Source organism: Dipteris shenzhenensis, chromosome 17, assembly GCF_047967505.1.
Source record: "Dipteris shenzhenensis isolate YYH24624 ecotype China chromosome 17, Dip_SZ_1.0, whole genome shotgun sequence".
Lineage (NCBI taxonomy): Eukaryota > Viridiplantae > Streptophyta > Polypodiopsida > Gleicheniales > Dipteridaceae > Dipteris > Dipteris shenzhenensis.
The window spans coordinates 25,444,549-25,471,562 of NC_141612.1; the positions used below are offsets into that span (position 1 = coordinate 25,444,549).

The following is a 27,014-nucleotide window of genomic DNA, read 5'->3' on the forward strand; positions in this document are numbered from 1 at the left end:
CTCCACGCATCTTTCCCCTCACCCCTTCCTCCTCCCCTCACTCCCCATTTCCTCTTCCCCCGCTTCACTCCCCTCGTATTCAGCTCCCCCTGCCTCTCTCAGCACCTCCTTTCCTCTTGTTGATGCTCCCAGCAGTCTCTTTTTCCCTAGCACCAATCCCATGCCATAGCTCAGTCCACAGAAGAAGCTCATTCGCAAAATGATTTTGGGCACCTCTTTCTCCCCCTTTGCAATGGAATTTCGCAGCGCATTCGCAAGAAGAAGCTGATCCTGTCGCGCGCAGCTCGTGAACTTCGCCCCACGTACGTAAATATGACAGCATCACGGAAGAGGAAAATCAGGTGGAGTAACATCTATACGTTCTCCTGCCTTAAGCCCCATCATGGCGACGATGCCTCTACTTCGCTTATCGGTGGAGAAGGATATTCTCGAGTGGTGCTTTGCAACCAACCCGCCGACCCTCGTATGCAGTATCCTTCGAATTACGTCTCGACCACAAAATATAATGTCGTAACCTTTTTCCCCAAGGCACTCTTTGAGCAGTTCCGGCGTGTGGCCAACATCTACTTCTTATTTGCGGCCGTGCTCTCGGTCACCCCTCTGACGCCCTTCACTGCCGCTAGTTTGATTGCTCCTCTGGTGTTTGTCGTGGGAGTGAGCATGGCCAAGGAGGCTATTGAAGATTGGCACCGATATTCACAGGCACGTTACTCGCAAGACATGAAATTGCATGCTTCTCACAATGTTTTCTAATTGATCTTGCTCCGAACATGCATCAATACTCGATCTATCAGGGGAAGTCTCAAGTGCCATGCTCCTTCTGAAGATTGTACTAAGTACACACACACACACGCTCGCGCGCACACACACACACTCACTTTTGTATACTTTGTCTGGCTATTTTCCTAGAGGCTTGCATCGGTGAATAGACTACATATCTATGGAAAGCGTCTGCAGATTTATCTATCTCCTTTTGTATGACGTTCGGCTCCTGTTCCCTCAAGATTTGCTCACGTTTTGTATGGTTGGCAAAATGGGGCATTAAGTTTGGTTGCGGGGAATTCGTGACACTATGGTTTTTGTGTTTGGATTCTGGTAACGACTTCTGTCATTCATGACATTAAGGTGAATCGTATAAAAAACCGTTTATGACGTAACATGCACGTTTGCATATTTGGACCTGATGGGTTTGCGCTTATTAACTGTGGGTGCCATTCTTTAACATAGGTTGTAGGAAACTTTTGAAATAATCTTTTATTGTGGCTTGGAAATTTCACATGTGACGTAGGACATAATGTAGAGTAGTCATCCCTTATGCAGGAAGATCTAAGACTATGGTGAAAAGAATTTGTGACCTTTGGGCTGGGTTTTCAGTCTTGATGACCCTAAGGTGCTCATGGTAGTTCATTGGTGGTGACCTTTGGTGCTCCATTGGGTTTTCAGCCTTGATGGCCCTAAGGTGTTCATGGTTGCCTCAGTGGTGGTGAACTTTGGTGCTCCATTGAGCCTAGTTACTAGGGAAAGGGAATGCTTCAGGAAGGTTGGATGCCAGAATGGGCATGTTTCAGGAAGACGGAACGAGGACTGAGAATGGGAATGCCATGTCATATGATACATCGTACAACATGTCAACTTGTGACAAAAAATCTCACTTTTACAGCTCTGAACTTTCCATTTTGACTTTGAGCTTTGGAAAACGCTCAAACATCCATAGAAAATCAAAATGCATTATGCCATAGATGATGCATATATTTATGGATCAAAGAGCATCACTTTCAGTATACACTACAATACATGTTCATTTCAGTTTGCCTCTGTTGCTGCTCCGTCTTCAGCTGTTACATTCCTGCATCCATCACGCTTCTGTGGTATCAGAGTAGGTTATCCGACCCTGCACTATGCTCTCCAAGCTCTGGGGTGGCCTTTTGTTGCGAGGGAGCCTTCTGAAGATCCCTAACCCTAGGCACCTCTCGTCTACTTCATTTAAAGAGCTGCTGTACTGCTTCATGACCAGGCACAAAATTGCAGCAACTAGTAGCTCTGGTAAGCTGTTTGCAATCCGATCTGCTAGGGATCAAATCACAGCAAATACTGGCCTTCAGGAGCAAATCGCAACTAGGTCTAGCCCCCATTTCCATCTCTGGAATATTGACTAGAGGTATAATAGACTTGATCTATGAGAGAGAGACAGACACTACTGTTGGAATGATCACCTCCACATCTATGTGAGCCCCCAAATGAGGAGAGCATAGGAGCCATGTGGTGCAGTAGTTAGCCTGCCACATGGGCAGATCTAAATGTGAAAGCAACGCTAGCATGCAAAGAAAAGGCAGGAATTTGGGCTGCCATGTGAGGCAACATAATCAAAGAAGAACCTGGCAGTTTGGAGCTGTCATGGTGGACTGGAGCTGTTGGCATGCAAAGAAAAGGCAGGAATTTGGGCTGCCATGTGAGGCAGCATAATCAAAGAAGAACCTGGCAGTTTGGAGCTGTCATGGTGGACTGGAGCTGTTACGCGCTGTATGGAACCAAGGTGGGATCAGCAAGAGCAGAGGTGTATACTGCTGGAACACTGATGTAGAAGTACAATCCGGGTGGTGCAGGACCTGGAGAAGGTGATCTGATCAGGCCAGAATGGCCAGAACAGAGGCAGCAAGAGCAGATCTTCCACGCAGCAGAAAAATTCCTGAAAAAGGCTGTTTTGATGGGCTGGATCTGGTCGGGGGTCTACGGGCCTGGTCCAGTTTGAACCAGCTCTAGTCGGCTGGCTGGCTGGCTGGCTGGCTGGACTGGTTGACTGTTTCAGAGGGCCCTTGGGGCCTATAAAAGGCAGCCCTACTGGGCTTATTATTCATCCATTCATTGAGCTGTTTGGTGCAGCATAATAGCCTGGTTCAAGATGCCATCCAGGAGGATACAAGGCAGCAAGGGAACTGGTTGTTTGCAGGGATAAAGGAGCTCACAAGTCTTCACCATTGGCTGCCCTCAACAGCAGCAAGGAAGATGGGATCAAGAAGATACTTGTGTGTCAGTTTGGGCTGCATCTAGAGCAGCAGGGAAGTCAATGATCTACAGCAAGCATCCGAAATAATATTGAGTCCAGAGCTGCTGCCATCCATGATCACACTAAATACATTCTACTTCTTGATCTTGATAACGATGATTGGAACTTTCTCATTTACCACAAGTATGTCGATAACGGGTATGGTCACAAGAGAGTCTACTTCTGTGGTGGGCTTCTCCTCGACTCGGAGCTATTGCAGGAAGAATTCTCTGTAAATACAAGGTAATCTTCAATAGTTTAGTCATTGTGAGGCTGACTTTTATATTACAGAAGGTCTCCTACGCTTTCACCATCTCCAGACTCCAGTACTATAGTCTGAGATTTGCTCGTCTAAGCTTCAACTGGAATTCTCTTTAGCAAAAGTAAGCTCCGAATCCACCAAGACTGAGTCGAATCAGTCCATAGTTGGCTGCAGCAGAGCAGCTCAGATCCGCCCAGTTCAAACACAGACACAGCAGCACCAAAGCAGCTTCCATCGGTGATAACCAGGCTTCAACAAGCAATGTGCAATTATCTGGTACTTGTGGGAAAAAAGGCAACGACCAACACTGGAGCAAGAAATAGGCACTGAAAATTTGACCAATTTGCAGGAAAAATTCGAGGGGAAAGGTGGCTGTTGAACATTGATTCCCATGCAGAGACTAACAGGCACTAATAGCTCCGAAAACAGCTTCATTAAGCAGCTGCTCCATAGAGATGCATGGAACAGAGCCGAAATGAAGCAAAATGCAGCAGGGATGGCAGCCAAGCCAGTTCCAGAGGAGGCGACCAATAAACGCCTTCAAAACAGTGGCTTCTAAGCAGCTAGAGGCCCAAAAACAGTAGCAGTTCCACGCAAAGTGCTCCAGCAGTGGTATGAGAGAGCAGTTTTGCCACTTTCCTTGGTGGCAACAATCCAAAGACTCCTCTGTCGGAGGTAGGATAGTTGCAATTTCGAAAGTAGGCTCATCGGGTTAGCATACATACAGTGCTCTCTATATTATTTGGCCCATACCCCGGACTAGTGGTTGAATCATACAATCGAAAGCCACTCCCACCCGTACTTCATCGCGCATCGGCCCACTTCATCGCGCATCGGCCCGGCTCTCGTCTTCACCCGTAAGCATTTACCTCCTTGGAAGGAGTGGGGTTTTGCAGTTAATTGCTTTAGTTCAGAACGAGACAGTTCAGCTATAAGACAGCCAAGTATCAGATGTCCTATTGCACCTGATGAAGATCTTGATGAAGAATTCAGGAGATCTAGCCCCTAAGAAAGATACCTCGATTTCAGCACTTGTCCGAGCCTCAGCACGTTCCTCCTTCCCACAGTGAAGGAAGGTTGTGAATCTCTTTCAGTTTCTAAAGAATCTCCTAGGCAACATCATGTCTTAGGAAAGCGTTCCCGAAGTTCTCCTTCAGTTCAAATGTATTCAGATTTGAAGAAAAGAGGAAGGGGTCTGAAGCTTCATGGAAGACGAAGCAAAAAGCACCGACGGTGATCTCCTAGCTCCATCCCATCTTCTTCTAGTTCCTCTTCTTCTTCTTCTTCCCTTCTTCCTCCTCTCATCCCGAGAGCGTTCTTCTCATGGGCGCAACAAGAGGAAGACCAGAACAAGATGAAGGGACTTCAAAGGAGGCAAGTCCGTCAAATTTACTACTTTTGATGGAAAGTATGGGGCAAGGGAGAAAGCTTTGGACTTCATCGTGGAGATTCAAGGGGTAGAGGTAGTGAGAGAGAGGGAAGGATGCATGGTGATGAAGAAAAAGGCCAAAATAGGTGCTTTTGGGCTGTTTTACTCCCATCGTGCCTCGTGGTAGCAACCCAGATGCTAAAACAGCAAGGACGACATTCCAGAAATGTTTTGGCAACACCGGAATGCTGTTCCCATGCATTCCAATATTTGGTGGACACATGTAGTGTTCCGGTGCCATTGGAGGGATTCCCCCTTGCTCTAACCATCCGGAATGGCATTCCCTTATTCTAGGAAGGGGAACAACGCTCCTTGTTAACTATGGCATGAAGAACTAGCTCATTATCTATCAACTGCTATGTTTCTTGAGGATAGGTAGAGGCCAAAATCGGGAAGGTGGGTAAAACCAGAATTTTTGCCTTGCTTTCCATCATCTCAGGCAGTGTAGACATGTTGGAGTAAAGAAAGAATCGAACTGGAAGAGAGAGTGATGGGGAAAAAGGTAGAGTCAAGGATTGACAGAGAAAGAGGGGAGAGGTCTGGAGAAGATGATGAAGAGGCTTGGAACCTAAGTAATCACACCCTTGCTGTCCTGACCCTCGAAGACGCCTTGACACCCAAACAGCCCACACCTCTGCACACTCCTCAAAAACACCTCCGAACAGCAGCCCCTAAAACTCCTCTCAGTTTGCTGGTTCCAAGCTCCCTCCATGTCTTGGGTCTCTAGCCAACTGTGGCTCTAATACCCTATGAGAAGTGCAGCGGAACTGAACAGAAATGGAGAGAGGAAATCAAGCCACACACAGAACTGAACTGAAAGGAGAGAAAGAGACAAGAGAGACTGCAAGGGATCTGAGGCAAAACCCCCTGAACTGTAGGGGAAAGGCTCTATTCAAAGATGCACAAGTGTTGCTCCACACTGAGATGTCAAACAAGTGAGAGAGGGGGCCTATACATTGGCACTCAAACCCCCCCTTAGTCGGCTGGTACATGTGGGCGACCCACAGACCTAGGTGGGCCGACCCCCTCTCGCCAACCTCCTGCTATAAGAGGTGCTGCCACACAGCCATATGGGGGGCTGACCCCCTGCCTATAAGGCCGACTGCAACAACCAGTGGGGGCCGACCAGCAGCCCCGCAGCCCTTCTGGGGACACATGCATGCAGTGGACACCTAGAGCTGCGCTCCAGACAATCATACCTGCTCCGAGGGTGGCTGGAACCCCCCCAAGAGCTTGGCTATCCATCACAGGGCTTAGCTATCCACATGCTCAGGTATGCCCTTGACCCAATTCTACCCTAAACTCTCTCAGGGCAGGCACACCTACAAGCAAGGCCCTCACTCTCTACCTAAACCATGGGAACATCAAGAGATGCTGACCTCCAGCTGACTACCCTCTTATGACTCACACATGGTCAAGAAGCGATGGTAGCCCTTGAGTTTGTTGTACTGAGTTTGAGAGTGGCAGCCGAGCTTAACCTCAATGAGCCTGATGCAATATGATAGAGATTGAATCAGCTTCTACAGCTCAATTAGGTTATGACCGAGCTTGTTGTAGCAAGCAGAAGCATCTGGAAAAGGATATGTTCACGTAGCGCTCTAACTTTCACTTACATCCCAAGAAACCCAACCTCAAGATCGGCTGGAATTGTCCCTTCTGAATTATCAAGCTAAGTACAAAACACTAAAACTCGAAGACTTGCAAGGTGCACAGCTGCCCAAGTGGGTCGGCGGCAGCAAAGTCAAAGCGCACTACCCGAAATGCAGTCACAACACGAGTAGATGTCCATCATATGATCCAACTAACCTATGGTTCTCTGCCTAGGCAAAGATTTCCTCAACCTCAAGCATAGAGCTGCCCAAGTGGGTCAATGTCAGAAAACTCAAAGCATGTTACCCAAGGTGTAGTCGTGTCAACACGAGTAGATGGCCATCAGGTGATCCTATTGAGGTATGATTCTTTTTCTATACTTCAAGCAGATAACATTTTCTTGGAGTCACAAATCTATTTGGCTGGACAATGCTGTTTAAGGTCTTGGCAAATGCAGCCTTGTGCCTTTCCAGTGTATGATAATTAGTGTATATAAACTGCGTGTAAGCACAAGAGCTGTGTTCTGAGATTTTGGAAATGGCAACCATATGTGGAAAGCCTGTTCCTACCAAGAAATACTGTATGCATGTAGATCTTCAGATTGTATGAATGCCATGTCAACCAACTTCTGCATGTTCTCTGATTTTGTTGGGCATAGTCTGCTTAGTTTTTATACTGATCTTTTAAAGCTCCTATATCTTTTCATTCAAACATTGCAAGGCAGAAAGATTGACCTGTACATCTTGCAATCTATGTTCTTTTCATTGTTTCTGTTGTCCTTCATTGTTCTGTGGACCTCTTGACATGTGTGTTTCATTATCTGTACTCAACATACCGTTGGTGGCTAAATTCAACATTCTTTAGATCACGCATTTCATCAGCATCCATGGACTAAGGTGTTGATGTAAATTATTCTGGATGTATTGCAAGTAACAGATGTGTGCAAAGGTAAGGTGCAAGTTAATTATTTTGATCATTTTGTGAGGGTGATAACTTAAGCCTGACTGACTGTTAGCCCACACAAATTCGGAATGCAGGATAAAGAGGTCAATAATCGGAAGATCTTTGTACACCAAGGAGATGGAACGTTTGGTATTCAAGAATGGAAGAGACTAAGGGTTGGAGACATTGTGAAAGTTGAAAATGACAATTTTTTCCCAGCTGATCTTTTGCTGCTGTCATCTAGTTTTGAGGATGGGATCTGTTACGTGGAAACCATGAATCTTGATGGTGAGACAAACTTGAAGCTGAAAAAGGCATTAGAGGTTACAATGGAGCTGGATGAAGATCCAAAATTTGCTTCTTTCCATGCAAATGTTAATTGTGAGGATCCCAACCCACACCTATACAGTTTCATTGGCAATCTGCAATTTTCCTCTGGAGAGGACAATTTAGAATCTCATGTATATTCCTTAGGCCCACAACAGATTCTTTTACGAGATTCCAAGCTGAGGAATACGGGACACATTTATGGAGTCGTGATTTTTAGTGGTCATGACACAAAAGTAATGCAAAACTCAACACCCCCACCATCAAAGAGAAGTCACATTGAGAAGAGAATGGACAGTATTATCTATTTCCTCTTCAGTGTCTTGTTACTTGTCTCTACTATTGGATCAATAGTTTTTGGGATCAGAACCCATAACGATATGCCCCACTGGTTGTACTTGAGACCAGCTGACGCAAATTCTTTCTTCAACCCAAAGAAACCAATTACTGCAGCTCTGTTACACCTAGTCACTGCACTGATCCTATATGGCTACCTTATACCCATATCTCTTTATGTCTCTATTGAAATAGTGAAGGTTGCACAAGCTATGTTCATAAATCAAGATTTAAATATGTACTATGAAGAGACAGATAGACCCGCTCGTGCTCGCACGTCGAATTTGAATGAGGAACTCGGACAAATAGATACCATTCTTTCTGATAAGACAGGAACCTTGACTTGCAACATGATGGAGTTCCTGAAGTGTTCTATAGCTGGTGTATCGTATGGTGAGGGGGTGACAGAGGTGGAGGTGGCTGCAGCTCAAAGGCAGGGACGGAGAATAGCTTCTCAGAACAATGGTGGTCATACAACAAGATCTGAGATTGAGGATGATGGTCCAACTGAAAAACCTCATGTGAAAGGATTCAACTTTCAGGATGATCGACTGATGGACAATCACTGGCTACATGGGGAGAATGCATCAGAGATTCAACTTTTCTTTCGTATTTTGGCAATATGCCATACAGCTATTCCAGAAGAGGATGAAGAAACTGGGAAGGTTAGTTATGAAGCTGAGTCTCCTGATGAAGCAGCTTTTGTTGTAGCTGCCCGAGAATTTGGCTTTGAATTTTACAAGCGTACACAAGCTAGTGTGATGGTGAGAGAACCTGATATTGGATCTGCTGGGAAGTCGAAAAGGTAGGCTCCTCCTTGCAAATAATACATTGTGAAGCATCTGCATTAACTGTATGTTCGCAAGTTAGAAAGCTCAAAATGGTCAAATTGATTCGGAAAGCTTTCATCGTCTGATATTAGCTTGCTTAAAGGAAATGTCTTACTCTGAGATTTAAAATGTTGTTTTGTTTCGGCAGGGAATACATAATACTTGAACTCTTGGAGTTCAGCAGTTCAAGGAAACGCATGTCAGTTGTGGTCCAAGATGAAGAGGGGCAGATATATCTTTTCTGTAAGGGTGCCGACAGGTATGTACCTGAACTTTCAGTCTGCACTTCAGAGCCACAAATGTCTACGATCTTAGGCAAAAGCACTCATATTCAACCTCAATCTGAAAAATATGTGGAAGATTGCTATTGGACTTTCATTTATTTGTGCGTGTTAGTGCATATGTCCCATATCAGCCTGGCCCAGCAAAGCAGATAACAGGTCAACTGTGGAGAAGGATTCGTAGGACAAATAATCTGAGGTCAGTCATGCTGGGCTGGACCGAATTTACTGCAAATCCAAATCTGGATGATATACTTGTTTAGAGAGAATGAATAGGGGCAATATGGTTGTATGCTGTGTCAAGGATAGGGTACGATATGACATCAGTTAAACAATGGCGGTGATGTGCTAGTTGGACTGCAGTCTTGTTAAACTGGAGTTATTGTCAATGCACAATCCAGAGGATGTCACCCCTCCTTCCTTGATATTTGCAAAGAGTAGTATGGCTCCCGTGACTTGTGTGGGCCTTGGATGTCTCATGGGCAGTTTTAGCTGTCTTTAACAAGATACATTGTAGCCATGATCTCTGCTGGATTCATTAAACTAATCAAGTATCTTTGTGTGGCCACCTTTCATCATGACTACCCTCGAGCTGGGCAGTATGCAAGCTGTAAAATATTAATTGGTGAAGCATATGTATTTTTAATTGGTGTGGGCCATAGTTACCATGGAATGCTGTTCCGTTCATATGGAATACGAGAATGGCGCTCTCTTGATGAGCTTCATGGGTACGTCTATATTAACATCTGCCTGCGGAACTTCTACAGAATGTTCTGTGCGATGCCTATGGAACATTCCATAGGCCGTTCTTATGTGAAATGTCTATAGTAGACACACAAAAGGCAGCCATTTTTTATATATATAGAATAGAGGCACTAACCTGTCCCTGCCCCTCTCATTCATCCAAAAACTGATTCCCTTACAAGTACACATAGGATGGAAGGAGCAGGAATAGGAGCATCATCTGCAGCAGATCTTGAAGCATTTTTGCAGCCAATTTTTGTTGCCTACTCATAGAGCTGCCTCTTCTAGATCTAGTTGGAGTTTTGGGGCTTGCCTCCATCTTGTCTCAGTTTGTTCCCATCCAAAGGCATCCATTTTTTTTCTATATATAATAGAGGCACTAACCTGCCCCTGCCCCTCTCATTCATCCAATTACTGATTCCCTTACAAGTACACATAGGATGGAAGGAGCAGGAATAGGAGCATCATCTGCAGCAGATCTTGAAGCATTTTGGCAGCCAATTTTTGTTGCCTACTCATAGAGCTGCCTTGTGAGCTTTTTATAGCAGTCATTCTTTATATGCAGCAGCCACAGGGATATCATGCTTATAAAAAATCTATTGGGAAATCTGGAAAATGCTCTCCAAGTAAAGTCAGCATGCACCCACAAGACACTTAAAGGTTAGCATTCCCTTGCACTTGTTTGAACATTGTCTTGCTCCGAGCTGGTCTGTTCTAGTCTTTTGGGATGCAGCAGCCAGCTTCCAATAATGTATTTTCTTGTATTGGAGACTCTAGATGGCCTTTTTCAGGTTACCTCGTTTTTGTATGCCATAATCCATTGGGCAACTATAATCATCTGTCAAGATGATTCTATCTATTCTTTAGACAAGATTGGATATATTCTAGTCTTATGAAGGTATATATTAATTGATGAAGCATATGCGTGCTCAGTCATAATGCGTATGCCTAGGCTTGCATATTTTGTTTTCTGATTTTAGAGTAGACAAGATTAGCAGCTAGTTTTAGTCTGATTTGTATGCCTGCGTAGGCATGCCTCCAGTCTCGGCTCCAAATTTTTGTAGTGACATGCACCAAGTAAAGGTTGGTTTGTTTTCTATATTGATGTGGCTCTCCAAGTGTAATAGTCTACACAACAAGAAAAAACAAAGCAAGGTACTGGTCACGCAACTAGAACAAATCCATCCAATAGAATTCCTTAGCTTGGTTGCACAGCTCTTGCTTAAGGGGTCAGAACAGGCCTAAGGGAGTTTTATGAGGATTGTCCTGATATTCACTTCCTTTGGGAGAATGAGGGAGGTTTTTTTGGGAGATCTAGGCTGCATGTATCCAGCACGCCCTTGTCATCATGTTTGGGTGATTAGTAAATTGGGCATTGTGAGAAAGTTGACCTAGTGATAGATGTCAGCAATATGACCAATTTGGTAGTGGGTGGACCATTAAGGGCCCAGATCGTGCCCTGGGATCCAAGAGAACATGCTTGGCTTGCATAGATTTTTCTCTAGTTCTCTGTTGCAACTCCATCCTTCATATGGTACAAAGGCACGACTACTTTGCTACTAATTTATTCATTGATGCAAGCAAACGTTCATTTGTTGCAGATGTTTGCAGTTATTAAACATTTGCACATGTCTACATGAGGGGCCAAGTTCAAAAAGAGATAGACTAAAAAATCAGCACATTTTAAGAGGTATAGAACTTTCCAAACAGCCTGAAATGATGGACACAATGTGTAGATCCCGAGCGTGCTTGGATGTTAACAAGCCTCGCGGCTTCATCAATAGCCTAGAGTCAACACTTTTTGCATAGAGTTGACTCTAGGAGAAGAACAAGATCAGGAGGTGTTTGGAATTATGCTTTCTTTAAGATGTGTAGCTTTCATCTCCATAATACACATGACGATTTAAGATGTCCCATTCAAGACAAAAGAGACACTTTCTAGAATAAGAACATGATCAGGAGGTGGTTTGGAATCGTGTTTGCTTTAAGACATATTGTCATCTCCATAATGCACACAACACCTACATCCAAAATGGAGCCAAGAGGTCTTAAGATGCCCATACAACACAATGCTATAAGTATGACTCCTTTTCAAGCAGCCTATGGACACACTCTGATAGTACCGACCCGTTTTATAGTTCAACATCGAGTGGCCTTAGCTTGCTCAAGAGATGCAAGATATCCTACTGCAAGGCAAGGACAAAATGAGCAAAGCGCAAAAGCAATATCAAAGGTCCACCAATAAGCGCAGACTTCGTCTCGAATTCAATAATGGTGACATGATTCTGTTATTCGTAGCTCCACAATGCTATAAGACAGTTAAGTCTATGTTTTCTAAACTGTACCCATGATACTATGAACCATTCTGGATCATGAAGAAACACTCACCATTAAGTTATAAGTTGAATTTACCACCATCCTACGCTTCACAATTCATGGTTAAAATCTTATAGTTTAGGCAAGTTATTATGTTCCAGAAATTGAAAACTAGAAATCTCCCCTCCATCTAGAGTCTCAAGGGAGATCTCGTCCAATAGAGTCTCCAGGCACTCAACCACCCAGAATCGAGGGACCTATCATCTGATACAACCGAGGTTGTTGACGGTGGAGGGGACTCAAGCACTATGCCAAAGCATTCCCCAATGGGAAGGGAGGATGGGTCCCACGAAGTAGAATGTCACTGGAAGGCGAGGCACGATGATGCATGGAGTCCACATTATCAACTATAAACCCATGACACCAAGGAATGAAATAACCCAAGTGTGGGCCAATGAAAATGAGGCTCTACTCCAGCAAAACCCTGGGAGTGTCAGGGGAGCTCAGCTGGAGAAGAAAAACCCTTTCCCCTAGATTGTGACCTCCTGAATGTGGTTATTCTCTAGGGCCGAACTCATATGGATCCTATCACAAACCTGACTTCTCGGGGGCATGAGGCCAATAATGCTCCCCATCATAGCTCTATCCTGAGGGACTAAACTTCTATCTTCAACTGCTGTTTGTCTTCTAGGGAAAGGATAATCGAGCGGAATTGGGAGTTGAGGGAGCTGTCATGAGAGCCCCTCTGGCCAGACCAAACAAGGTCACCACCTGGAATGTGGACCCTAAAAGGACAAACAAAAGAACTGCTGCTGCTAGGTGAGGAAAGGGAGGGTGGAAAGGGAGAGTAAAGGAGAAAAAAAGAAGCTAAAAGCAGTTGCAAAGTGCTGCCAAGAAAGAAAAAGAAGAAAAAGGGAAGACTCAAGGAAGGGAGACGAAAACTCAAGGAAGGGAGGCAAAAATACCCACACAACCCTGCACTTGAGAAAAACCAGGCCAAAGGGGCAGCCTCCAAGATCAGACCGTCGAAGGCACCACCTGAGACGAGGAGCAAAGACCCCCCCATAGTTGAATGTGCAGGTGGCTGCCCACAGCAGCCAGCAGTTGAGCTGTGTTGGGGTAAAGGCACATTGCCACCCTTTTATTAAGATATGACACCTATGACTGTCTTAAGACAGTCATAGGGTGAAAAACCTAATCCTAATAAAACCTATGAGTTTGTGGTGTGGCTCAACACTTCACACCCACATCTTTTGTGTCTCCCCTCTCTCTCACTCTCCCCCCCGTTGTTCTTCTCCCTCATTCTTTCCCTCTCAACAGGTATCAGAGCCTTCATCTCTTCCTCTCACTCCCACTCCGGTCCACCTCGGGCCTCGTGCTCTCAGCAGCAGTAGCAGCGCGAGCAAGGGCGGCAGCGCGAGCGAGCGGGGCAGTGCGAGCAGAGCAGCAACAGCAGCAACAAGGGCGGCAGCGCGCACTAGCACAGCGGGGCAGCGCGAGCAAGGGCGGCGCAACGCGAGCGAGCGGGGCAGCGCGAGCAGAGCAGCTGCTCATAGCTGCGCAGGCGCAGCCAGTGCGTGCTTCGCACAGCACCGGGCCGCGCATAGCCAGAGCGCGCAGCGCGCGCCCATCGACCGCCTGCAGCGACAGGTACGGCCATCCGTACCGGTCGTACGGACGCCGTACAAGAGCCGTACCGTACGGACGCTGCCGTACAGACGTCGCGACGAGCAAAAGGACATAAATTTTTTTTGGGGGATTTGTGCACTGCGCAGGTACAGGAAGTACAGCAGGCACAGAAATTTTTTTTTGGGAGAAGCAGGAAAAGAGAGAGCACTCTGCTCTTCATTCCCGTTTTTTTTTGTTTTCAAAACTGTGTGTTTGAGGTACAGCAAGTACACTCTTGTCCCTCACACTCTTGTCCCTCGTGCTTGAGGTGACTAGTGCCACAGTGTGTGGTGGTGCACAGTTATTTTGTTTCGGGAAGGTCAAATGCCTTGATTTTGCAGAGGGCTTTTACGCTTTTGCTGAGTGCAAATCTCAGCTTTTGGGTAACATTTTCAAAGGGCTTTTGCCTGGAAGTTTATGCAGTGTATGCCTTGAGGCAATGTGGAGCCAGGGTGCCCACATTGGTCTTGTTTCCGCAGTGTATTCAGTGACATTTCTTGCAGGTCACATTCTGTGTACGACACTTTAAAAATCTCAGTTGAGCCACGCTTGGCCAGGGCGCATCGAGTTTACTCGGTCCCTAACTGTCCATCGTTGACAGTGCTCAAAAGATTTCCTCTTCAGTGTTTGTACGTTGTGATCTGTGTTGTTACTGCGTACACAGGGCTGTTTATGCATCACATTGTCAGGTGAAAGTACCAGGAAAGCGCTGTATTTTGTATGCTACCTCAGTGTTGAGGTGTTTTTCACTTGGTACAGGTGTCAAATCAAGGGGCTTTTGCCCAGATTTTGCTTGTGAGCACTTGAGTTACTGTTTGAGACCTTCAGATGCCTTTTATCCCCTTGGCAGAAGGGTGATTGTTTGGGATTTGTCCCATTCTCTGTTGCAGGTTTGTGACAGGCTGAAGTGTCTAGAGCCTCTTTTCAGTGAACAAAACAGTGTATGACAAGTGGTTTATGCATATAAAATCAGTGCAATACCTCATCTGCGGTGGGAGAAGTGTCCAGGACAGCAGTGTTTTGTGCTTCGTCAGCTGATGATGCACTGATAAAGCACTTGTGGAACAGCTGCAGCATTCTGAAATTACTGTTTTATGCCTATTTGAGCACGGTACAGTGTGTCAGAAGGTACAGTAACTGGAGGGAAATTTTCTGTTTTGCTGCAGATTTTTTGACAGTAAAAACAGCACTATTGTGAGTGCTCCTGGCTCTTGATAGAGCAGGTTTTTTCTGAGAAATCAGAATTTTATTCAGTCATTTTTTGACTTACAGGGAGTCAGGTACTTTCCTTATCTGATATGGCATCAGGGGGAAGTGAATCATCAATTCTGAACATAAAGAAATTGGAAGGGGCACACAATTATGCATTATGGGCAGAACAGTGTTTGAATGTACTGCTGCTAAAGAAGATTTCTAAGCCCATAAGGGTGAAGGGTGTCAAGCCATCTGGGATGTCAGATGATGAGTGGGAGGAGCTAGATTTGTCCGCTAGGGCTGCTATCATGCTTACTCTCAGTGATTCTCTTGTGTTCAATGTTCAGGCTGAAAAGACCTCTTATGGCCTATGGCAGAGGCTAACAGAGTTATATGCCCAAAAGAGTTCAGCCAGTAAGGTTTATTGGTTGAAGAAGCTGGTTGATCTTCGCATGAAGGAAGGTACAGCTATGACCTCACATTTGAGTGAGTTCAATGCCATCTTTACACAGCTGACTGCACAGGGGTTGAACCTTGATGAGGAGTTCAAGGCTACCTTCTTGTTGTGTACCCTCCCTGAGAGTTGGGACACTTTCAAGACCACCCTGTCTAATTCAAATGTCACTCTTATGTATGCTGATGTAGAGAGCTCTCTCCTTATGGAGAAGATGAGCAGGAAGAATAATGCGGGCAGCAAGTCTTCAAATGCTTTGCAGGTACAGGAAAGAGGCAGGACTCAGCAGAAGGGGAGATCTGCTGGCAAGTCCAAATCCCGCAGTCAGTCCCGTGGCAAAAAGGATATTGAATGCTTTTACTGTGGCAAGAAGGGACATGTGAAGTCTAAGTGCTTCAAGTTTATACGGGATCAGAAAGCCAAGAAGGCTGAGGCAAAGGATGCAGGCAGTGGAAGCAAAGGCAAAGGCAAGGCCAAGTTAGATGACTTGGATGCAGTGAATGTTGCAGCAGAAGACAGTGAAAGTGACAGGGATGATGTTTTATGCTCTTGTGCTGTAATTGCACATACATTAGTTATTGATGGCCATGACATGCACACCTAGCTCTTGGATTCAGGTGCTTCTTTTCATGTTACTCCTCATAGGGAGTGGTTTACTTCCTTCACAGGTACTCATGGAGTTGTTCACCTTGGGAACAACTATGCATGTCAGATTGCAGGGATTGGCAGTATACAGATAGTATTCCCTGATGGACGCATATTTATGCTTGATGGTGTTCACCATGTGCCGCAAATCAAGAAAAATCTGATTAGCACTGGCTTGTTGGATGACAGTGGTTACCACACCACATTTGGGGATTCCAAATGGGTGATTACTGATGGCCAGGTTGTAGTGGCTGAGGGTTATAAGAGTGATACCTTGTACCCTATTTATGTTTCTAGTGTAGGTAATCATGTTGTTGCCATAACCGAGCACCAAAGGTTTCATTGTGGCATAGCCGGTTGGGACACATGTCCGTTAAAGGAATGCAAGAACTGTCACGTTTGGGTTATCTGCCGTCTCTTTCATTTTCAGATTTGCCTACTTGTGATCATTGCATTTTTGGAAAGCATTCTATGCACAGTTACGCTGAAACGCGTTTCAGAGCCCAGCCAGGCCTGAAACGCCGTTTCAGAGAAGCCCCGTTTCCTGAAACGCGTTTCAGAGTCTGAAACGTTTCAGGACCCTGAAACGGCTGGCTGAAACGTTTCAGCCAGTCTGAAACGCGTTTCAGAGTTCTGAAACGTGCCGTTTCAGACAACACAGGCTGCTAGGTCTCCAAAATCACATTTTTTGTCTTTTTGCTTTTGATTTTGGTCTCCAGGCTCCTTCCACTCCTTCAGCCTCATACTCTCTCTATCCTCAAGGTTTTCCAGCCCTCCTTCAGCCCCATTCACTCCATTTCCTCTCCTTTCTCTCCTGCAGCCTGCTTCAGCCCTCCATCATCATCTACTCCCCTCCCTTGCTGACGTGGCGTTTCCCCGTTTCAGCCCTCCCAGAAATCCCGAAACGTTTCCGTTTCCGTTTCCGTTCCCCGTTTCCCCGTTTCCGTTTCCCCTAACTATGATTCTATGACTCCTCATAAGAGGAGAACTCCCCAAAATAGAGCACCGCTTGATCTAGTGCACACTGATTTGTGTGAGATGCCACAGCTATCACTAGGGGGTGCAAAGTATTTCATTACTTTTATTGATGATGCCACACGCAGAGTGTGGGTCTATTTCTTGAAGCATAAAAGCGATGCCTTAGATGCTTTCAAGAAGTTTGTCACTCAGGTTGAGAATCGGACAGGTCGCAGGCTGAAATGCCTCAGATCCGATAATGGGGGTGAGTATGTGTCACATGCTTTTGTACAGTTTTGCGAAGCTAAGGGCATTAAACAGGAACTCACAGCCCCTCATAATGCATCTCAAAATGGTGTGAGTGAGCGGATGAATCGAACTATTCAGGAGACGGTTCGATGTATGTTGTCTTATGCTGCATTGCCCCATGGCTTTTGGGCAGAAGCCGTGCAAACAGCAGTTCACATAATTAACAGGTCGCCGAACAAGGCTTTGGAGTTAAAAGTGCCAGAGGAGGTGTGGTCTGGCAAGCCACCTTCATATAAGCACTTACGTGTGTTTGGCTGCGAGTGCTTTGCTCATATACGCAAAGAACTGCGCACCAAATTGGAGCCAAAGTCTTCCAGATGCATCTTTATGGGTTATGGTGACGAAGGTGAAATGGGGTACAGGTTATGGGATCCCGTTAAACGGAAGATTATACGCAGCAATGATGTCATCTTTAAAGAGGATAGTGTACACAAAGAACCCGTGCAACCTGTGGAATACAGGAGGGTTATTTATGATGATGTCGGACAGCAAAGAATGCCCATTTATATGCAGCAGCAGGCTGCTGTAGATAACCCTGTTCAAGAGGGTATACAGGCTGAAAATCAGCCAGATAATTTTGCCAATGATGCACCACTGGATATGCCAACAAATGGGGCTGTAGAACAGCCAAATATGGTGGTACAGCCACCCGTCATGCATGACGAACAGGCTAGACAGCAGCCTAATCCGGAACATTTTGTTAGGAGGAGCACCCGTGTACAACGGCCTCCTGACAGGTTTGTTCCAGGAGCCAATAATGTGGCTGATTTTATCATGCTGACAGATTGTGGTGAGCCTTCCAGCTTCAAGGAAGCTATGGGAAGAACAGAGAAAAGGAAGTGGGAGAAAGCCATGCAGTCAGAAATGGACTCCCTACTTCAAAATGATACATGGGACTTGGTGCAGCTACCTGCAGGCAGAAAGGTTTTGCCATGCAAGTGGGTTTACAAAGTCAAAGTGGATTCAAATGCTTTACCGAGGTATAAGGCCAGATTGGTTGCCAAGGGATTTAAGCAGGAGAAGGGCATTGACTTTGATGAGATCTTTTCCCCTGTAGTCAAGATGACTACTTTGAGAGCAGTGTTAGCTCTTGTTGCTCATGAGGACATGGATTTATGTCAGATGGATGTGAAGACTGCTTTTCTTCACGGAGATCTCCATGATGAGATCTATATGAGTCAGCCAGAGGGATATGCTGTTAAAGGGAAAGAGCAGCTTGTGTGTAAGCTCAAGAGGAGCTTGTATGGACTCAAGCAGGCGCCAAGAGAATGGTACAAGAAGTTTGATGCCTTCATGCAGTCCCAAGGGTATCATAGGTGTGAGACCGATCATTGCTTGTACACCAAACGGGCAAAGGATGGCAGTTTGATGCTACTCATTCTATATGTGGATGACATGCTAATTGCCAGTAAATCTCAGCAGGAGATTAGTGCTTTGAAGAAGCAACTGCATAAGTCTTTTGACATGAAAGACTTGGGTGATGCAAACCATATTCTTGGCATGCGGATTACTCGTGACAGGTCCAAGGGACTTTTGTTTCTGTCACAGAAGGAGTACATTGACAAAGTACTGCAGAGGTTTAAAATGGAGGGGGGAAAGTCTATTAGTATCCCGTTGCCTCCTCATTTAAAACTCAGCAGTAAGGACAGCCCTAGATCAGATGATGATAAGGCTGAAATGGCCAAGGTTCTGTATGCATCTGCAGTTGGTTCTTTGATGTATGCCATGGTTGCCACTCGTCCGGATATTGCTTTTGCGGTGGGAGTCATCAGCAGGTATATGGCAAATCCAGGCAAGCAGCACTGGGAAGCAGTGAAAGGTGTCTTGAGGTATCTCAAGGGTACCAAAGACTTGTGCATATGCTATGGTAGGCAGGATGCATTGGTGCATGGTTTTACAGATTCAGACTATGCAGGGAATGCAGATAACCGGAAGTCTACTACCGGTTATATTTTCACATTTGCAGGAGGTGCTATATCATGGGTGTCTCGGTTGCAGAAATGTGTTGCACTGTCAACTACTGAAGCTGAATATGTTGCAGCCATTGAGGCTTGCAAGGAAGCAATATGGCTTACTCGGCTGGTGGGAGATTTGGGCATTACAGGGGATATGCCAGTTTTGCATTGTGATAGTCAGAGTGCTATCATGTTGGCAAAGAATCCGGTCTTTCATCAAAAGACCAAGTACATAGATGTGAAATACCATTTCATCAGGGAGGTACTGGAAGACAAGCGACTTGAACTTGTGAAGGTGCATACTGATGATAATCCTGCAGATTTGCTCACTAAGAGCTTGCCTACAGAGCGGTTTGCACATTGCCGCCACATCATGGGATTAGGATGAGACCATTCTTATTTTATGGTCTTGTATACAGTAACTGTATATTGCTGTAATTTTTATTCTTTTCTCCCCTTTAGGCACATTGGCCTTTAGGTGGGAGGTTGTTGGGGTAAAGGCACATTGCCACCCTTTTATTTAAGATATGACACCTATGACTGTCTTAAGACAGTCATAGGGTGAAAAACCTAATCCTAATAAAACCTATGAGTTTGTGGTGTGGCTCAACACTTCACACCCACATCTTTTGTGTCTCCCCTCTCTCTCACTCTCCCCCCCGTTGTTCTTCTCCCTCATTCTTTCCCTCTCAAGCTGCAAGTTTCGCACACAACCCTGCACTTGAGAAAAACCAGGCCAAAGGGGCAGCCTCCAAGATCAGACCGTCGAAGGAACCACCTGAGACGAGGAACAAAGACCCCCGCATAGTTGAATGTGCAGGTGGACAGCAGCCAGCAGCTGCGCTGCAAGTTTCGCACATAGCAGGAAGGAGAAACAGATCCGCAGCCAAGGCAGGACTGAGGGTGGAAGAGGTGCAAAGAAGGGAGGGGGTTGAAGAAACAGAGTCGGGAGAGGGGCGAGAAGGAAGAAAATGGGAGGGGGGCGACTACAACAGGGAGCTACACGGCAGACGAGCAGGGGGGAAAGAAGGGGAAGCTAGGCAATGGAGGAAGTAGTGGAAAGAGCTAGCAGCGGGGAGCTCCAGCAGTAAGCCAAGTTGTCCCTCAAAATTAGGGTTGTACTTGCATACTTTGGAAGTACAAAGTAGAATGATTGTCAATCATGAGTTGTCCTAGCAAGTACATGTGAAGCCTCTTTCATATAATTCAAGGGAGAGGACAAGCATATAATTCAAGGGAGCTGTCTTAGTAAGTACATCTAAAGCCTCTTTCATATAATTCAAGGGAGGACAAGCACTATTTGTATATGGGATGAAAGGGCACTGCCAGCATGCCCACATTTAAATTCTCAGTAACTAGAAAAGTACATGAGTATGTAAAGAACTGTAAATGGAAAACCTCTTACAATGTAGCCCCTTCAATACACAAAGTAGGGTCTACAGCTAAAGCTAACTACCCTAATATCTACTCGAAGGATGAGACCACAGCTTTAGGCCCGTCTGTATCGACTGCTAGATATCCACAATGAGTACTAGTTTTGAGTTTTGATCTTTGAGCTTAGTTTAGTATAGTACTCAGCAAAGGACCTTAGCCAGCCCTTTTCTTCATACCACAGTCGCATGTATGAGTTACTCTGTTATTGTACTTTGTCTCATAGGCCCGCGAGCCCTCCCGAAGACAGTAATACATCTCTCTCTCTCTCTCTCTCTCTCATAGATCAATGGAAGAAACAAGTTTCTCCTTTTTGTGCCTGATTCTCCTTTTTGGTCTTATAGATACATATATCGGGTTACTGTGCCCCATTTTACAGCCAATACAACATATCTCAAATCCTAATGGTGTGGTTCTATGTGCTTGCAGTGTAATATTTGAGAGACTGGGGAATTCTGGGAAGGAATACGAGGAAGCAACTAGAGAACACCTTGCCCATTATGCTAATGCTGGGTTGAGAACCTTGGCTCTTGCATATCGGAAACTGGATGTATCTGAGTATCAGTCTTGGAGTGCAGAATTTTTAAAAGCTAAAACATACGTAGGTGCAGACAGAGATGTAAAATTAGACAGTGCATCTGCGTTGATAGAGAGAGACCTTATTCTGATTGGAGCCACAGCTGTTGAAGACAAGTTGCAGAAAGGGGTAAGTAAGAATTGGATGTGGATTTTTCCTACATTGTACAAGGAGCTACAATGATAACAAGATTCTCTTGCTGTCTCACTCTTATAGGTTCCACAATGTATAGACAAGCTTGCCCAAGCTGGTATCAAAATTTGGGTCCTGACAGGGGACAAACTGGAGACTGCCATCAATATTGGGTAGGTGTTGATCTACCTTCACATTCAGCATTGTTGTGAGAGAAGGTCATTTATTAAATGTTATTCATGGAAAAACATACAACTTGGTTGACTTTTCTTGGGTTGACAGCTTTGCATGTAGTCTACTGCATCAAGAGATGATCCAGTTGATCATATCTTTGGACAACAATGAGGTGAACAGAGCAGAAGCCTCTGCAGACAAGGAACTTCTCAGAAAAGTAAATTCCTTTGATTGCAAATTTCAATGTCTCAATGCATAGTATTGGGTACTAACCATGTAGCGATTGAAAACTGAAAAATTGATGCTGTGTAGGTCTGTCAAGAAAGCACACAACAACAGCTAAGTGCACGAAAACAACAGATTGAAATAGAGGAACGCAATTCCATATTTGCACTGATAATTGATGGGAAAGCATTAGACTATGCTCTGGAGAAGGATCTTGAAGACGAGTTTCTGAAGTTAGCCATCAAATGTGGCTCTGTTATTTGCTGCAGGGTGTCTCCAAAACAAAAGGCTATGGTGAGTTTCCTTGAATGGAATGGGGGTTTACTACGAAAAGTTATTTTTAACTTTAGTGAGAATCTCTTTCTTGAAATGCCACTTTCTTGTGTGTGTGATTTGCCAGTGAGAGTCAGCTATTTCTTCCAAATCTTTTTAAGTTGAGAGTTGCAATATATTTTCTACACTTTAAATTTGTTATTTTTTCATACCAATAATTTTATATTGTAAATATATATATCTGAATAAGAGAATCAATGTCATTTGCCAATGGCTACCCATAATATGGTAAGTAGATACACTATACACAAGCTGCATCTGGCTCTTCGGTGGATGCCATAATATGCTAAGTTGCTATTTCGCTGCATTCCGCTGCATTTTGATCTCTGTTCCTTGATGCCTTATGAATCAAAGCTGGCTCATCATATTTTCTAACCTTCAAGATATTGAATTGCCTCCTGAGCTAGAGAAAGTTTGTTTTAGGATTAGATAAGCAGGCTACAGGCCCGAAGGGTAGTTAAATTGGTCCTGCACAACGACTAGAGATACTGTATTTCTGCATCACAGTACAGAGAAGTCTGAACACTGCAGGCACAGTGTGACCTGCACGTACCAATGCCACTCTGTTCTCAGCAGGGTAGCTGTTTTTATGCATTCAATGAGGTTAATGGTCAACTTGAATTTCCGTTTTATTTTTAGGTGTTGTGTTACGCATCTTCGTTGGCAAGGTTTGGCAAAAATGCAGCCATTGTCTTCTTTACCGTGTGCTTTTGTGTGCTGGTGGGGGTTACTTCTCTCTGCAGCTTTTATAGTGTTTTCATCATCATGACAAATTTAATGCTAGGGAAACATCGCTTTTCTTTTCTGTTTTCTTTTCCTGACCATTTAGACAAATACTTTGATATATGTATGGTTACAGATAACTCGACTGGTTAAGCAAAAGACAGGAGTCACCACATTGGGCATTGGGGATGGTGCAAATGATGTTGGCATGATACAAGAAGCACATGTGGGCGTTGGCATCACTGGAGTTGAGGGAATGCAGGTGCAAAAATGGGATTTGTGGAGTGACCATGTGTGGGCTTCAATATTAGATATAGTTTTTCTTTAAAGAAAAGTGTTGAGTATACATTAATAAGTTCTTTAATTCTGCTATTTTCTTTCTGCTTTGCATGTTGGGGCTCAGTCTTCTTAGTCAAATATATCTTTTAATCTTTCAAGTTCCATATGTTGATACCTTACTAGTTGTTAGGCTCCTAACGCACGGTTCTCTTATCTCATTCCAGGCAACAATGGCCAGTGATTTTGCCATAGCACAGTTTAGCTATTTGGAGCGCTTGCTGCTTGTTCATGGCAGCTGGTGCTACAAGCGAATTACATCCATGGTGCTATTCAAATCTTGTCTGAGTAATTTCATCTGATTCTTTCATGCACACTGCATTTTTAAATTTTCTTCTATTTGCACCTTACTTCTTTTGTTATGGGACTTCTTTCTTGTCTTGTGTTCAGATCTGTTATTTCTTCTACAAAAACATACATTTTGGCTTCACCCTGTTTTACTATGAGGCCTATGCAGTTTTCTCTGGACAAGCAGCCTACAATGACTGGTATATGTCCCTGTTCAATGTATTCTTTACATCCCTTCCAGTTATAGCCCTGGGAGTGCTTGAGCAGGACATATCTGCACAGTTGAAATTACAAGTAAGTATTAGCTATCCCTGCATACTTCAAGTGTGCCTGAGCTATTTAGAGGGTTGACCTGTAAAACATTTAGCTGATGGATTGTGTTGCTGCAGTTTCCACATCTTTATCAGCAAGGAGTAAAGAACTTGAACTTTGGTTGGATCAGAATTCTTGGATGGATGGCAAATGGAGTGGCCAGCTCTCTTGTGGTCTTCTTTTTTGTTGTAAACATCCTACATCGACAGGCATTCCGTAAGGGTGGCCAAGTACCAGGCTTGGAAATTTTGGGAGCTACATTGTACACGTGTGTTGTATTTACAGTCAACTGCCAACTTGCCTTGTTTATAAAATATTTTACATGGGTCCAACACGTATGTATCTGGGGCAGCATTCTTCTTTGGTTCTTGTTTTTGGTAATCTATGGATTTATAAAGCCTACCATTTCAACTACGGCATACAGAGTGTTCATTGAAGCCTGTGCTCCAGCGCCTATCTACTGGTTGATGATCCCCTTAGTCACTCTGGCAGCTCTTTTCCCATTTTCTGTATTTAAAGCCTTCCAAAACACATTTTTCCCAATAGATGATCAGATAATCCAAGAATTTTCACATCTCCAGAAGGACAAGGATCCCAAATGGCTGAAGAGGATCATGAAAAACAGAACATTTCAGGTGCCTGTAGGCTTGACAGCTAGAGTAAAACAAAAAAAGCGCAAGCATAGCAAGATGGAAATGATTCAGAAGCCTCAAAATCAATTTATGAATTCCTCACATGATGCAGTCGCGCCGTTCGACCCAAATGACCTTGGACAAAATCAAGGGGTAAATTCCTCTGATGATATGGTCACGCCATTTGACCCAAATGACATAGAACAGAATCAGGGCATGAATTCCTTACATGATATGGTAATCCCATTTGACCCAAATGACCGTGATAAATAGGTAATCCAGTGGTTAAGGGTATGCAAACTTGTGATGAAGGTTCTTTTTGAATCAAGTCAGCTTATCAGTGATACGTGACAGTGTGGCAGATATTACAAGTCAGACACAATGAACATCTAAATGGCAACGAATGGCTGTCACTCATCACTTGGCTTCCCAGTAATTCCTGGAAGCCATGCAATTGGATTTTAATGCAGCTTGGTTGATTGGACATATCAGGTTTGTATTGTTCTTTTTTCCATGAAAGGAGCAAAATAATGGTAATTCTGATAATCATGGAGGAGATTGCTCAAAAAATTTCAGATGAAAAGCAATCAGCTGTTTCTTCTCTTGAGAACTCTTTCTTGATGCTTATTTGCATGACAATTTTGTAAAACGATTCAGAAAATCTGAGCAGACTTTGGCAACACCCCTAGAGATTGGTCTACCCTCTAGGATTAGCCAGGAATTGGAATACAGACAGATGCTTGTCCTCAGAACCTTACATAACCTTATTCATGAAAGGGCCTCTATGTATGCAGAGAACTCAATCTTTGCACCACACTTCAACAAACCATGTTTGAGAACTGCACCTTCTGGATATTTTACCAGAATTTAGGAGAATGTTCTCTTTCAGAAAAGGAATACAGAGTTTCTCATGCTTCGACTGTTGTGTTCTACTTTATTATAGATGGCATTTTGTCATGTTCATTTTGGTTTCTGTAGCATGCTTGGATTGATGGCACTGTGCTGTTGCTACCAATGTCCCACTCACCCATGGATGGAGATTTGTGAGCAGGCTTGGAGGAGGTTAGTGCAGTCATGCACTTCCATCGGACAGGTTTGCCATGACAAAAGCAGACGAGAATGCAACACTCAGACCAGAGGAGAAGCCCGTCTGCTTGGCAACACCATGGATTTTCACATTGCTTTGTAGCTTGCAGTTGAGGCACATCCCGCTGGACAGAAAGTTAAATTTTGATTTGCACAGACCTCTATGCCTGTGACCGACACATCTTACTATTACTTCCTTCTTGGACATAACACAAGGAATCAATATCATAATGGCAGAATGCTTAACTGGATTTGGGTGGAAGAGTATAGCTGTGACTGTTTAATCTTGTATCGACCTGCCTGTTGGGGCAGAGCACAAGGATTTGACATATTTGCGCGAATACTCAGGTGGACTCGAACAAGGTGCAACTAATAGAGGGTAGGATTGATTGAATGATTAAAACAGCATCTAAAACAATACATAAAGTTAAAGTACTGAGTTTTGTGGCATAAACGACAATTCAGAATCTACCATTGCTAGATTATCTTTCTAAATATTACTTTTTATTGATTGGTTTTGGCAACCAGGCTCTACCTGGATTTTGCCATTTGAGCAAAAAGCTAGAATTGGCCTCACATTATATATATTATTGTCTCTCTCTCAAATAATTTTGCAGTTCATTGTTACAACTCTGACCTTTTGCACATATGTATGCATGGTAAATGTGCTTGTATTTTGTACCCTTGTCACCCCCATAAAAGAGATTTCAAGTCCTTGTGCAAATGCTTGTTTTTGTTGTTGCATGCTCATGTTGTCATCCCACCAACCATGCTAACAGATATGTCCATAATCAACGCATACTCTTGGCTTTTCAACCTATCGTATGCTCCACCTTCTCATTCCCATGTGTATGCACACCTATACAGGCACTTCTCTCATTGGCTTTAGGCATGCACGTGTGCACATATGCATGCCTACACAGAACCTGTGATAAAATGCATTAGTACTGACACCTGGTACAAATGAGAAAGCTGTCGATGGGAGAGGGTTGAAAGACAGATAATTCCACAGTTTTAGTTTGTATGTACAAGCATTATTTACGTATGTGGACTTGCATGTGGAGGTACCTACACAAAGGGAGGCATTGTTACATTCATGCTCATAGGTATAACCTTAATCATGTGCTTGCACTCAGCACATGCATGTTTGCTCAATCAGGTACTCACTAGCCGGTAGAACTATCTCACTAGAGCGGAAGCCTAAATGAACTGGAAGGAATTGAACCACAAGTTCGTGCATGCAGAGCCTCACTGGATGCAGCTGGCCCCCAGCCATTGCATATTTACTGAAAGCCAAAAGACTGATGAATACAACTGTTGTGAGGCATGGAATGCCCTTGATAGGGGCAGATGAGTGCTCCTCTTCTACTGTTACAAGGCTGCAAATGGGGGCATTGTGAAGGTGCATCGAGGGGCTTTTGTGATGAAGGCTGACAGATGTGGGATGAAGGGAAGGGCAATTCTTATATGTTAGAATGGCCTA

General features: G+C 44.4%; 1 protein-coding gene across 2 annotated transcripts; it reads left to right on the top strand.

Annotated features, from left to right (window-relative positions):
• On the top strand, positions 1-26,097 carry LOC147891899 (phospholipid-transporting ATPase 6-like). Of its 2 annotated transcripts, none has more exons than XM_087387893.1 (11): positions 1-702; positions 7,362-8,734; positions 8,908-9,018; positions 21,143-21,419; positions 21,507-21,595; positions 21,705-21,813; positions 21,909-22,115; positions 23,014-23,139; positions 23,381-23,479; positions 23,604-23,795; positions 23,891-26,097. In XM_087387893.1, the coding sequence occupies exons 1-11, from the start codon at positions 313-315 to the stop codon at positions 24,716-24,718; spliced, it is 3,801 nt and encodes a 1,266-aa protein (XP_087244019.1). In that variant the 5' UTR covers positions 1-312; the 3' UTR covers positions 24,719-26,097. The 2 variants fall into 2 exon arrangements, with proteins under 2 accessions (XP_087244019.1, XP_087244020.1); XM_087387894.1 differs by having other exon boundaries at positions 23,671-23,795; positions 23,891-24,025.
• Positions 26,098-27,014: the final 917 nt, after the last annotated feature.